Raw genomic sequence first — 15,294 nt, forward strand, 5'->3', positions numbered from 1 at the left:
GACCGGTTGGTAGGACATGTCCTGAGGAATCAAGGGATCACCAGTATAGTGCTGGAGGGCAGCATGGAGGGTAAAAATCGTAGAGGGAGACCAAGAGATGGATACACTAAGCACATTCAGAAGGATGTAGGCTGCAGTAGGTACTGGGAGATGAAGAAGCTTGCACAGAATAGAGTAGCATGGAGAGCTGCATCAAACCAGCCTCAGGACTGAAGACCAAAACAACAGCAATGAAATGAACCCCTCCCTCCTTGGCCGTCGCCGTTAACGCACACCTCTCCGGTGGTGCTCGACTCAATGAAGTCGGTTCGAAGCCTGTGGTGGAAAATTTTCACTGACAGTATTTGGCCAGCAATGGGAGGAGACTTAATGGTGTAAACATCCTGATCATTAGTCTTCACGCCAATCTCCTGGATTAAATTCAAAGGGCGTGTTGTTGGTGACCGGACCGTCGTATGGGGACGTTGCCTTGCTAGCCCTCTTGGTGTTGTTCGAGAGGAGTAGGGGGCGTGGCTAAACATCGTAACAGGCCGGAGGAAGACAGCGGTAAACCATCTCCAATGGGGCCTTGTCAACAACAGCGACTCAGGATTCCTGTACCACCTCCCCAATAGTCATTCTCTGAGTATGGCACCACCTTGACTTATGTTGTAGTGAACGTCTCCACAAAGGCATATAAATAATGGACTTGAGCTTCATGGTCCAACACTTCCTATTTCCGTAAGTGAACAACGATTGCAGAGGTAATGGATGACCATTTGTTCGGCTTCGGAAAGCAAAAATAGCCGAGTAGTATATCGGACTTCGACCTGTGAGATGGAACGAAGAATTAGGATAAAATAATGTGATACTATTCGTAGCAGTGATGGGTATAAAAATCTTTGGAATTGGAAGTGAATTTAAACCTCACGATTAGTGCGTATAACGCAGAAAGCAGCTGAGTTGGCCTCAGTATTTTTTAGCATTGAACACCACGAGTTCAGCTGTATTGAAAACAGGTGTGAGGGGTCTGTTATTTTCGTTTCTCGAATCTGTACATGCTTTGAGTGTCTCAAACGCGAAGCGACAATTTTGAATCGTTTATTATTCGCGCGCAGTCTTTGGTCAGAGTAGCTCTGTTGCTGTAAGATGTGTGTGTTTTATCATCGCTGCTTGGCAACGAGATGCGCGGGAGTTCTATCTTTAGATGAGCCGAAAGGAAGATGCCAAGCAGAGGACTCGTGGCAATGTAGACGCAAAGTTAAGTGCATCTGTATTTAAGCGTTGAATATTGTGAAGCAAATGAGAAGGATTTGATTAGTGACTTAGAATGTAAAGAGCATGAGGAGGAATGAAGATAACTTTTTTTTATTGGCACGGCAGTCGCGAGTAGTTAGAACCATTGCTGAATGAGACATCCGTATCAGCGACGTTTAGATTTTTTTAAAGGTTGTGTAATTTTCACTGTAACGTATCTTTTTATGTTTATCAGTTATTTCAAGTGGCTCTGAGCACTATGCTACTTAACGTCTGAGGTCATCAGTCGCCAAGAACTTAAAACTAATTAAACCTAACAAACCTAAGGATATCCATGCCCGAGGCAGGATTCGAACCTGTTACCGTAGTGGTCGCTCGGCTCCAGACTGTAGCGCCTAGAACCGCACGGCCACTTAGGCCGGCCATCAGTTATTTATCTGACGTTTGTGAGAGTAAGAGTTTGACATCAACATTGCCCTTTGTAAATGTTAATGAGTGTTGCCACATAAATTTCGTATAAGTGATACATCAGATAATTTAAAAACGTTTTTGTTAAAAAAATATTACAACTAAAAGCATTGTTCACATCCTCGATAAAAGTCAATTTTATTTAAAGCGTGTCTCACTCAATGATGTGTATAAAATAGTTTACTTGCTGTCTGGAGCGCTGCAGTAAGCTCTCAGCAACTGTAGGTAGAAATTTGCAAATGGCGCACAGAGGGCAGCAAGCACTACGAGGAAAGATATTTTCATTTCAGGATCAGCTTGCTACGAAAATTATCAACGCACAATGAACATTTCACGAAATGCAGTATTTGGCAGATCATTAATGCACACGGACCACTTTGTTTAACCAAAGAGATTAACAGCAAAGTTCAGGTCATAATCAGTTTCCACAGTGTTTTAGACAGATTATGAAACAGGGCCAAATTCTTGTTGTATTCTAGCAGGCAGATATATTTGGTTTCTCTCGCAGTTGGAAATACACACAGTCACCCAAAGCTAAACAACAACCAAGTTATAACCAAGGCAGTACGAGTTCAAAATCAAACAAAAAAATTAATTTAAAGGAAACTTTCGGTATTAGGCTTAGGATCTCTCACGTACAAAACGAAAAGAGAAGAACAAGCTTTAATTAAACACAGCCAGGGTATCAATGGCCCTAGTTTAAGTTATCCATCCATTGTGATCCTACAGTGTCATCAGCAAAGAATGAGGAACGTGAACGTTCACAGTTGAGGGTAAAGATTAGGAAAATGTAGAATTTTAAACGAGGCAGACCTTTCTGGTCAAGGAGTGGTACAGCTATGTAAGAAAAAAGCATAAGTTTTAGAATTATGAATTGATAAGCGGAAGACAATGAGTAATCAAGAGTGAATAGGCCGTGACTAAAGAAAAACATTCGTCGTCACCGGATTTCCCCGTACTACTTTCGAACAATATTAAACGGTTGTATAATCCGGAATAAGGCCACGGGAAGAACAGACAGCCGGCCGATATGGCCGAGCGGTTCTAGGCGCTTCAGTCTGGAATCGCGCGACCGCTACGGTCGCAGGTTGGATTCCTGCCTCGGACATGGCTGTGTGTGATGTCCTTAGCTTAGTTAGGCTTAAGTAGTTCTAAGTTCTAGGGTAATGATGACCTTAGAAGTTAAGTCCCATAGTCCTCAGAGCCATTTGAACCATTTTTTTGAAGAACAGACAGGCGGGCAGGAGTGATCAAATAGCCTCATGGTTAAGACGGGTGGTCGCGATAAACAGGAAACACGGATTCAAGGTCGGTGTTGAACGAAATTTTCTCTGGCATTACGTGGTCATTACGCTGAGAGTTCACCATTTTGAGAGTTATTTCAGTGACATTTCATTTCACTGCTGTTTCACTGATTTCATGTTCATTGCATCCATTGAGTTCAAGCGAGTGACATTACTTCAGCTGAAAATAAGGGCAATCAGAAACAAAAACGGCAACTCTGTGACCTGCTCTCCGTGCATTCGTCGCGTTAAATGTTTCACTATCATTCGGTTGTATGCGTTCCACGGCAAATTATCAGGGAAGCAAGGGGAATCGGCTACACGTTATTGCTGTGTATCTGTTTTCCACTGGTAAAGGAAAGCCTGTCAATGGTTTCGATGATTCTTGTAGTTATAGCTTGCACTTAGAAGTTATTCTGTCCTCAAGTTTCACTGCCAGTGTTCCGCTCCATATTGGGGCATTGTGTAAGTGCGGGCTTGCAGATGCAAGGCGGGCTGCTGTTGCGCCTTCCCAGATAATTCGTGTCAATAAGTTGCACTCACGTTTCGACACTTGACGCGTAACATATGGTGTCGATAATGAAAACCTGTAATGTGAGTTATAATCTTGCAAATATGCTCTAGCCATTGATATGAGACTCTTTTTCTAGGTCTCGTGGTTTTTGCACAGTCGTCTCCGAAATCCGGGAAATAAGCTGGAAAACGAAACAGTGCGCACATACTTTTTTTCATATTGTTACTTCTTACTGAGACAATTAAAATAGCCACAAATTTAGGTCTTTCCCTCCGAAAGAATTTGGTAGTAAAAAGATTAATTCACAATAAACATCTGCGCTTTAGACAATCACTGTTGGCCTCCTGAGGAAAGCACTGGTGGTAGAAGGTGTTTCAAAAAGAATATACGTATTTCGAATATTATATATAAAGACATACGAATACGAAACTGTACACACATATTTACGAACCTCTCAAGTTCAGATATTTTAACTCCCCCCATATTCGGGCAAAAATGTCCTTCGTCACTGATGTTACGGCAGTACGGATTCGGTTCTTCAACTCTTCCGGGTTCTGTCGGAGTGCTGGTACATGAACGTTGTCTTTAACGAAACCCCGCAGGAAGAAGTCAGAGGGTGTCAAATCCAGTGACCGTGGAGCCCAACTGAGACATGCTAATTCGTCAGCTCCTTGACGGCCAATCCAACGGTTTGGTAGAGTCTCATTCAGATGTTCTCGCACTTGGCGATTGGAGTGACCGGGTGCCCCGTCTTGTTGAAAAATGAAGTTGTCTTCGTGCAGTCTCGGAAACAACCAGTTTTGTAACCTAGCGAGATACTGCTGGCCGTTAACCGCGTTTCCATCAAAGAAGAATGGACTCTAAACAGATGATTGGGGTATCACACAAAAGACATTGACTTTGAGCGAATCTTCTACTTGCTCAATGGCTGCATGTGGGTTCTGTAGGCCCCAAATTCGAACACTGTGTTTGTTTATCTGACCAATAACATGGAAAGTCTCTTCACCACTGAACATCATGCGTTGTGCGAAAGTTTTACCATTATCATCAAGAATCTCGTTACAAAACCGACGTCTCAAAACCCGCCAAATTGTTGTTGTAGGCAGCTGTAACTCCCGACTGGCACGAAGAGTTGATTTTGAAGAACTCCGTCGCAAAGCAGTTGGAATTCGTGCAACATTTTCTTCAGGAACACGAGGGCGGCCAGGAATCTTTCCTTTCCATACACATGCTGTATCTAGAAACTGTCGATACCGAGAACGTTCCACCCATTCGGACCACCGGTTTGGTACCTCAACCTGAAACGTGTTTGCGCTGCAATCACGGAATTGCACTTCGCAAACTGAAGAACACAGACCGATTTCTACTGCAGAATAGCCATTTTAAACATATGACGGCTACCAAGCAGAACAAAAGACAACTGAGGTCTAGCGGCTATTAATATAAACTAGACTATGTATTCCTTTCTCCAATATCCGAGCCGAGGCGCAGCGATCGATAATTTGGACAATAATACACTACTGGCCACTAAAATTGCTACACCAAGAAGAAATGGACATGATAAACGGGTATTCATTTGGCAAACATATTATACTAGAACTGACAAGTGGTTACGTTTTCATGCTATTTGGGTGGATAGATCCTGAGAAATCAGTACGCATAACAACCACCTCTGGTCGTAATAACGGCCTTGATACGCCTGGGCATTGAGTCAAACAGAGCTTGTATGGCTTCAACACGATACCACAGTTCATCAAGAGTAGTGACTGGCGTATTGCGACGAGCCAGTTACTCGGCAACCATTGACCAGACGTTTTCAATTGGTGAAAGATCTGGAAAATGTGCTGCCCAGGGCAGCAGCTGAACTTTTTCTGTATCCAGAAAGGCCTTTTAAGGACGTGCAACATGTGGTCGTGCATTACCCTGCTGAAATGTAGGGTTTCGGAGGGATCTAATGAAGGGAACAGCCACAGGTCGTAACACATCTGAAATGTAACGTCCACTGTTCAAAGTGCCGTCAATGCGAAAAAGAGGTGACCGAGACGTGCAACCAATGGCACCCCATACCATCACGCCGGGTGATACGCCAGTATTGCAATGACGAATACACGCTTTCAATGTGCGTTCACCGCGATGTCGCCAAACACGGATGTGACCATCATGATACTGTAAACAGAACCTGGATTCATCTGAAAAAATTAAATTTTGCCATTTGTGCACCCAGATTCGTCGTTGAGTACACCTTCGCAGCACTTTTAATAGCCAGTAGTGTACGTATACTCGTTTTGAAACAGCCTGTATAACGCTGTCTTACAGATGTCAGAGTGTCACCTACCATTGTACTTCACCCTTTATATCTGTGTTCTCCCTTTATTTACTCAACAGTCGACTACTTTCCAGGCGAACGCAATGGCGCTAATTGTCAAAAGCACTTATGTTTATGGTGATCACTTTATACAACAAATTCGCCGTTAGAGATTCTGGGGTTACATAAATATTAACTTCCTAAGTATCGAAGTTAAGGAGGTATAGGAGTGGGAGTGAAAGATCTGGAACGAAGTTGTCTGTAACAATAATATTTTAGTACAAAAATACAGCGACGAGCCACTTTTTTAATGCGTTTTATTTATGACAATATGCATTTCGGTGGAGAACTTGTAGGTTATGGGATATGTCTGTTACTTGATGTTCTTATACTGCTATATGTTGGGCAAATATCCCATTAATTACAAGTACTCGACCTATCCAACGAAGGATAAAGAATGAACCTCATAGAAGAAATCGAAATTTATTCACATAAACATGCATCCCCTTCTGACATATTTAACGAGCAAACAGAGTTACCAAACGTAATATTTCTGTCAAACTTCCACACACTACTTATCAAACCACTTACTAAGCACAAACAAGAAATAACATAATCTAATATAAACCCAACAAATGCATGTAATAAAATACAACATAAAAATCTTAATTCTATCTTTGTTGTTTGTAAATGTATGAATTATTGCTTTGTATAAATATGTTATGTTAGTTTATTATCTTCAATACTGCCTAAGCAACCAAAGAAAAAAACTTAGTATACATCGTACTTAAAAAACTTCTATGACCCAAGTCAATGTTTAGTAAAAAGTAGCTTAGCTAGAACCTCAGAACTTTCGTAAAATATAAATCTGTCCATAGATTAAACTGCTTGAACGTAAACAAAACTGTCATTCGACAACATGACGGATAAGGCAGTGCGCCTGTGTAAAATAGGTGACAAAAAGTGTTAGTGCTGTTACAAAAAAGAAGAAAGGCCTAGAAAAAAAACAAAGAGAGGAGAATGTAAGTAAAATGAACAACTGATAGTGCGTAACTTTTAAACTCGCGAAATTGAAGTAAATCATTGGAATCGTTGCTTTTGCACAGGCCAGCTGTAGCATCGAAACTGCTGTCGATATCGTACCACTGTAGAAACTGAAGATACATGTAATTTGCCAGCTGAAGATGGGTGCAAACCCGAAATGTATATTGTCATAAGTAAAACGCATTAAAAAAAAGTTGCTGGTCGCTGTGTTTTTATAGTAAAATATCCTTATCCACGGCCACAGAGCTCAACAGTCCAAATAAAATGGACAAATTGTTATTTTCTGTAACAATTGTGACAAGATTAATAGTGTGCACTGCACAGAGATGTTTGTTATTTCAGGATGCAACAGAAAATTTTGTGAAAAGGAAACGTGTATCAGAATAACTGTTTGGGTGTTGCGGGCTGGGACGTGAGCGGCATCGGCCCACTATCGGCAGTGTTTCTCGTGATAGGCAGGTAGTGGAGTACTCACGTGCCCATCTGTCGCCACTCGCCCTGCAGCTGGTCGATCCTGGAGGGCCTCTTGAGCGCCGCCGTGCTGTAGAGGACCGGGGACATCATCGTGGTGGGCGAGGGCAACCTGCAACACAGCCAGCGAGCGCGCCGCTCAGACACATCCTGAAGCTAAAAGCCAGCCGGCCAGCAGATCACTGCACACCTCGTCCAGTCCACAACACTGCTGTTTTCTGTTGTGTGTGTGTGTGTGTGTGTGTGTGTGTGTGTGTGTGTGTGTGTGTGTGTGTGTGTGTGTGTGTGTGTACGGACGCTTGAAATTCTACATGGGGGGGACATTGGCAAAAATTTTAATGTCTACTGATTACACCACCTGGTAAATTTAAAGATCGTGGCAGGGATAAAATACAGGGAGCGAAAGGCTATTTACAATTTGTACAGAAACCAGATACAGTGGGACAGGTTTGTAGCCCATCCCCAATGTTATTCTATTTATATATTGAGCAAGCAGTAAAGGAGACAAAAGAAAAATTTGAATTAGGATATAAAATCCATGAAGAAGAAATAAAAACTTTGAGATTCGCCGATGACATTGTAATTCTGTCAGAGACAGCAAAGGACCTGGAAGAGCAGTTGAACGGAATGGTCAGTGTCTTGAAAGGAGGATATAAGATGAACATCAACAAAAGCGAAACAAGGATAGTGCAATGTAATCGAATTAAATAGGATGATGCTGATGGAGTTAGATTAGAAAATGAGACGCTTAAAGTAGTAAATAAGTTTTGCTATCTGGGGAGCAAAACAACTGATGATGGTCGAAATAGAGAGGCTATAAAATGCAGACTGGCAATGGAAAGGAAAGCGTTTCTGAAGAAGAGGAATTTGTTAACATCGAGTATAGATTTAAGCGTGAGGATGTCGTTTCTGAAACTATTTGTGTGGAGTGTCAGGAAGTCGTTTCTGAGAGTATTTGTATGGAATGTAGCCATGTACGGAAGTGAATCGTGAACGATAAGGAGTTTAGACAAGAAGAGAATAGAAGCTTTCCAAATGTGGTGCTACAGAAGAATGCTGAAGATTAGATGGGTAGATGACGTAATTAATGAGGAGGTATTGAATAGAACTGGGGAGGAGTTTGTGACACAACTTGACTAGAAGAAGGGATCGGTTGGTAGGGCATGTTCTGAGACATCGAAGGATCACCAATTTAGCATTGTAGGGCAAGGTGGAGGGTAGCATGGAGAGCTGCATCAAACCACTCTTTGGACTGAAGACCACAACAACAACAAATTTAAAGAATGCTTTCTATGATATTTATTGGGATATATTCTCAAAAATTCCTAAGATGGCAAGGATGAAATACAGAAGGGAAAGATTATCTGCAACTTGTGCAGAAACCAGGTTGCAATTACGAATCGAAAGAAGTGAAAGGGAGGCAGGGACTGAGAAGGGAGTAAGATAACATTCTAGCCTATCAGCCACGTTATTCAGTATGTGCAACGAGTAAGCAATAAAAGAGACCACAGGAAAATTTGGAAAGTGAAGTTCAGAAGGAAGAATAAACAAATGGTTCAAATGGCTCTGAACATTATGAGACTTAACTTCTGAGGTCACTAGTTCCCTAGAACTTAGATCTACTTAAACCTAACTAACGTAAGGACATCACATACATCCATGCCCGAGGAAGGATTCGAATCTGCGACCGTAGCGGTAGCGCAGCTCCAGACTGTAGCGCCTATAACCGCTCGGCCACTACGGCCTGCGAAGAAATAAACCTTTGAGGTTTTGTCGATGACACTGTAGTTCTTTCAGAGACGTCAAAGGACGTGGAAGAATAGTTGACCGGATTAACAATGTATCGAGAAGGGGTTATAACCTGAGCAACAAAATTAAAGCAAGAGCAATGGAATATACTCTAATTACGTGAGGAAATACTGCGTGAACTGGCATTAACAAGGCAAACATTTCTAAAAAAACAAATAATAATTTAACGTCTAATATAGGATTAATTATTTGCTGACACTGTTTATCTCGAGTGAGAGAGAAAGGTGGATGATAATGAAGATAAGGAGAGAATAAAATCTTTCGAAAAGTGGTGCTACAGGAAACTCCAGCTGTTTGGACAGGTAGATCCGATAACTTATGAAGAATTACTGAATCTAACTGGGGAGAAAATAGATGTGAGAAATAAGACATTACCGACATTGCGACTAAAATGATATACAATGAACACGTGGAAAATAGTTGACATTAACAATGAAGCTACGGAGCCAGGTGATCAGTTTTTCCATTTAATGTACTTGAATAGAACGACTGAAGGGGAGCAAATGAAATAAATAGAAACGCGAGAAAGGCACGGCCAACTTGAGATACCACTGGACAACGGACGTTTTGAAACACGTGACTTGGGGTGATGAATCGTGCTTTACTCTGTGGCTATCCGAAAGAGGTTAGGGTTTGGCGAATACCTCGAGAACGGTACCTGCCATCATGTGTAGTGCCGACAGTGATGTATGGAGGAGGTGGTGTCACAGTATGAGTATGTTTTTATTGATTACAGTGCGGTCCCCTTATTGCACTTCAGGAAACGCTAAATGTGGAAGGATACGAACACACTTTACAGCACTGTGTGCTGCAAACTGCAGAGGAACAGTTCCGGGACGTACTGCATCTGTATGACAGTACGTTCCTCCACAGATATTCAGGCACATCAGCAAAAATGTTCCCAGCAGTAAATTTTGTGCATTCATAACGGCGAATGGTGGACACACCCCATATTAATGTGCACTAAAAGGTGACTGGATGCTTTTGATGAGGTATTTCACTGCAATAGCCAAGAGAAAACGGAAGCGATAACCTTACAGGTGGTGAATGGATGAAATTAGAAATGTACGAAACCAACATGGGCACATAGAGCTGAAACTTTAAGGTGAGGAGACATGTAGGGAAGGCTACTGTTCAGCAGCGGATGCCAAATTTATGAGGATCATGATGGTGGTGGTGATTATCCCACGTATTTACGCATTCAGTAAACTGCAGTAAAAATTAACTAGCTTAGTGTAGGAGCTTATGCAGAGTAGGTTAACAGCACTGCATCCTGTCCAAGGGAATTGTAGGAGGAACGCTATGATCGAATACATGAATACTGATTACCATTAAAATTGCAACACCATGAACGTGGAGTACAACGATCGTCAAATTGGCATCAAGTCTGCTGCATGCTTGTCTGTGCAAAGATTTTCATTTCAGTGTAAACGATTTAAGTAGCCAAGAGTAATACCGTCTACATTCTGTGTAGGGGCAAAGATTAGGGAGTACGATTTTCATTCAAAAATGGCATTAGAATGTTCATTTTTTTTTTGAGAAGATGGTGTTGTGCCTCATGAAATGAGGAGAGACGTCAACCGGCAGGAGTCGGCAGGAGTCGGCAGGAGTCGGCAGGAGTCGGCAGGAGTCGGCAGGAGTCGGCAGGAGTCGGCAGGAGTCGGCAGGAGTCGGCAGGAGTCGGCAGGAGTCGGCAGGAGTCGGCAGGAGTCGGCAGGAGTCGGTGCCAAAATCGTGCCCTGTCAGTAGCACAGTTTAACGCTCTACTCTGTCGCTACTCGCATTGTCCTGGAGCCTAGGACTCTGGTGCAGATATGAAGTCGACGGTTTCAGAAAGGCCATACAGAACTAATGCAGGAGCTTAATGTCTCCACACGAGTAGCTGTCGAGAGGAAAGATATTTTGTTCATTCGGTCTTACAGGACGGTACAGCCACATCGTTGAGCAGAGAGTTGCGGAAACGGTGGTATGCTCTATGTCTGCACTGGGCTCAGAGTCTTTTACAGAAGAGTCTTCGTTCTGTGAGTAGCATCGAGGTGATCATGTGAGTGTACGGATGTTCCGAGAAGAACTAACGTTGCCAGAGTGCACTCGATGTGATGGCTCTAATAGCCGTTAAGTAGAAAAGTAAGATCGGTGGCTGTGCTCTAATTTGGAGATCTCTGTGACGTATCTTCCAACAAGATAACGGATGACGTCATGTTTCTCGTGTTGTCTTGACTTACTTTGATACAGATGGTGTTGGACTAGAAGTTCTCCAGATTCTTCACTAACTGAAAAGAACTGGTCACAGGCTTCCGAGAAACTTGCATACCAACAAAAGGCAGGTATTATGATTGACAAACTGACACAGAGTTGGAACGGGAAAGAATGTCGTATTTGTTAGCAGAACTGAATTCTACGCGACGCCCAGATGCGTTAGACCCAATGTTGGTGAAAGACGTGGCAGCTCCGTGTACTGAATTTCGCACTCTTTACACCCACTAACGATATAAAGAACTAATCGTATGTCATCGTACAATACTGCAAAGCTGCAGTAAGTAAAATTTCGTTATTTTTTATCCTTCATGATTTTGCGATTTTAATTGTCACTAGTGAAATTTTCCATCAGATGTACAGAAAATTTTGTGCTGTCCTCTGTTTCTACATTTGTGTTACAGTAGAATCTTACTGACTAATTCATACCTTTTGTTGTTTTTGAAGTTCCCCTTGGTTATCCGATACTCCTGCCCCAGCTAGTCCCAGTTGGGAACTTCACCGCTCTGCGCCCAGTACCGTAGCGTTTGGTGGTAGGAAACCACGCTTTGCAACAGCGCACTCTACCCTCTTGGGTCGGGAAAGAAAGATAAGAATGCCGTTGTGCAGGATGGTCCATTGATAGTGACCGGGCCGAATATCTCGCGAAATAAGCATCAAGCGAAGAAACTACGAAGAACGAAACTCGTCTAGCTTGAAAGGGGAAACCAAATGGCGCTATTGTGGTTGGCCCGCTAGATGGCGCTGCCATAGGTTCAATTGGTTCAAATGGCTCTAATGGGACTTAACATCTGAGGTCATCAGTCCCCTAGACTTAGAACTGCTTAAACCTAACTAACCTAAGGATATCACAGACATTCATGCCCGAGGCAAGATTCGAGCCTGCGACCGTAGCAGCCGTGTAGGCTGCCATAGGTCAAACAAGTATCAACTGCGTTTTTAAAAAATAGGAAACCCCACTTTTTATTACATAATCGTGTAGTATGTAAGGAAATATGAATGTTTTAGTTGGACCACTTTTTTCGTTTTGTGATAAATGGTGCTGTAATAGTCACAAACGTGTAAGTACGTGGTATCATGTAACATTCCGTAAGTGCGCGCGGTATTTGCTTCGTGATACATTACCCGTGTTAAAATGGACCGTTTACCAATTGCGGAAAAGGTCGATATCGTGTTGATGTATGGCTATTGTGATCAAAATGCTATGTATGCAGCTCGGTATCCTGGGCGGCATCATGCAAGTGTCCGGACCGGTCGCCGGATAGTTGCGTTATTTAAGGAAACAGGAAGTGTTCAGCCACGACCTGCAACAAATGATGATACCCAAGTAGGTGTTTTAGCTGCTGTCGCGGCTAATCCGCGCATCAGTAGCAGAAAAAATTGCGGGAGAACCGGGAATCTCAAAAACGCCGGTGTTGAGAATGCTACGTCAACATCGATTGCACCCGAACCTTATTTCTAGGCATCAGGAATTGCATGGCGACGACTTTGAACGTCGTGTACACTTCTGCCACTGGGAAATAGAGAAATTACGGGACGATGACAGATTTTTTGCACGCGTTCTATTTAGCGACGAAGCGTCATTCAGCAACAGCGAAAACGTGAACTAGGGTAACATGCACTATTGGGCAACGGAACATTCACGATGGCTGCGACAAGTGGAACATGAGCGACCTTGGCGGGTTAATGTATGGTGTGGCATTATGGGAGGAAGGATAATTGGCCCCCCTTTTATCGATGGCAATCTAAATGGTGCAATGTATGCTGATTTCCTACGTAATGTTCTACCGATGTTACTACAAGATGTTTCACTGCATGACAGAATGGCGATGTACTTCCAACATGATGGATGTCCGGCACATAGCTCGCGTGCGGTTGAAGCGGTACTGAACAGCATATTTCATGACAGATGGTTTGGTCGTCGAAACACCATACAATGGCCCGCACGTTCACCGGATCTGACGTCCCCGGATTTCTTTCTGTGGGGAAAGTTGAAGGGTATTTGCTATCGTGATCCACCGACAACGCCTGACAACATGCGTCAGCGCATTGTCAATGCATGTGTGAACATTACGGAAGGCGAACTACTCGCTGTTGAGAGGAATGTCCTTACACGTATTGCCAAATGCATTGAGGTTGGCGGACATCAATTTGAGCATTTATTGCATTAATGTGGTATTTACAGGTAATCACGCTGCAACAGCATGCGTTGTCAGAAATGACAAGTTCGCAAAGGTACATGTATCACATTGGAACAACCTAAATAAAATGTTCAAACGTACCTACGTTCTGTGTTTTAATTTAAAAAACCTACCTGTTGTTAGCAACTGTTCGTCTAAAATTGTGAGCCATATGTTTGTAACTGTTGCAGCGCCATCTATCACATAGCGAAAAAAGTGGTCCAACTAAAACATTCATATTTCTTTACGTACCACACTAATATGTGATAAAAATGGGGGTCCTATTAAAAGAAAACGCAGTTGATATCCGTTTGACGTATGGCAGCGCCATCTAACGGACCAACCATAGATCCACCTGGTTTCCCACTTCAAGCTAGACAAGTTTCGTTCTTTGTAGTTTTTTCGTTTGACGCTTCTTACGTGAGATATTTGGCCCGGTCACTATCAGTGGACCACCCTGTATGTATAAAGCGCAACGAGCATTGTAATTTTGGTCTTGTATCACGGGATTTATTTTTTAGTTTTTATACAGTGATGTGGCATCACGACAGAAATTTAGAGCACCTGGCAGAACAGCTCACATTAATTTTGGTGAGCAGTTGTGGTGAGTGGGACGAAACTATTTACAAGTCACATAATACGCGACATGTGGCGATTTATCTGTACACTAACCGCCAAGGGGCCCGGGTTCGATTCCCAGTCGGGGCAGAAGACTTCCTCCGCTCAGGGACCGGGTGTTGTGTTGTCCTTATCATCATTTCATCGTCATCTCCGACGCGCAAGTCGCCCAATGTGGCGTCGAATGCAATCAGTACTTTCCCTCGGCGGCCGGACTTCCCCGAATGGGGTACTCCCGGCTCACACTGCCGTACACTCATTTACATTTGTACACTAACACAGAACTTTAAAAAAAACACGTTTCTATACATCATCAGCTGCTGTAAGACTTTGTTGTAATATGATACTAGTTTCCGTACACGTGGGCCAGATTCTGGCACTACACAGACTGCTATTTTAACATCTTGCTTTCTAATGTATTAAACATAGTAGCCTTGATATTGACTTAAGTAGCCGAACATACCTATTGCCGTGTAACATAAACACTGATGTTAGCCTACTAGATGCTAAAACGACTTTTTCTCCAGTTCCAGAAGATGGTTCACAGAATCTGGTATCACGTTTAAACAAAGTTGTACATACGATGTGTTATTTATCTTGACCGATCCTAACAACATATTGTCCTTATAAAAATAAAAAAAATGTCAATGAAATGTTGTTTAGCTAACAGGGGGACTTTTACCAGCATGGTTGTCTTTCATGTATCTTTGCTCATTACGATGATATGAAGAGAAATATGTCGTTTTAAAATAGCATTCTACAGTTTTTGTTTCCTAAACAACTTCTTCACGTCAAAATCGGTTCTGAAGTGTATCACAGCGTACCGTTGAAGTACACTACCGGCCATTAAAATTGCTACATCACGAAGATGAAGTGCTACGGACGCTGAATTTAACCGGCAGGAAAAAGATGCTGTGATATGCAAATGATTAGCTTTTCAGAGCATTCACACAAGGTTGGCGCTGGTGGCGACTCCTACAACGTGATCGCATGAGGAAAGATTCTAACCGATTTCTCATACACAAACAGCAGTTGACCGGCGTTGCCTGGTGAAACGTTGTTGTGATGCCTCGTGTAAGGAGCAGAAATGCGTACCATCACGTTTCCGAC

General features: G+C 42.7%; 1 protein-coding gene across 6 annotated transcripts in view; it reads right to left on the reverse strand.

The window, feature by feature from the left end:
• Window positions 1-15,294, reverse strand: part of LOC126355846 (proton channel OtopLc-like) — a 510,363-nt gene that overhangs the window by 184,618 nt on the left and 310,451 nt on the right. For all 6 annotated transcript variants that reach the window (XM_050006307.1, XM_050006306.1, XM_050006310.1 and 3 more), the window contains one exon: window positions 7,326-7,433. In XM_050006307.1, coding sequence (XP_049862264.1) covers window positions 7,326-7,433 — 108 coding nt within the window. The remainder of the gene's footprint in view (window positions 1-7,325; window positions 7,434-15,294) is intronic.

Source organism: Schistocerca gregaria, chromosome 3 (genome assembly GCF_023897955.1).
Source record: "Schistocerca gregaria isolate iqSchGreg1 chromosome 3, iqSchGreg1.2, whole genome shotgun sequence".
Classification (NCBI taxonomy): domain Eukaryota; kingdom Metazoa; phylum Arthropoda; class Insecta; order Orthoptera; family Acrididae; genus Schistocerca; species Schistocerca gregaria.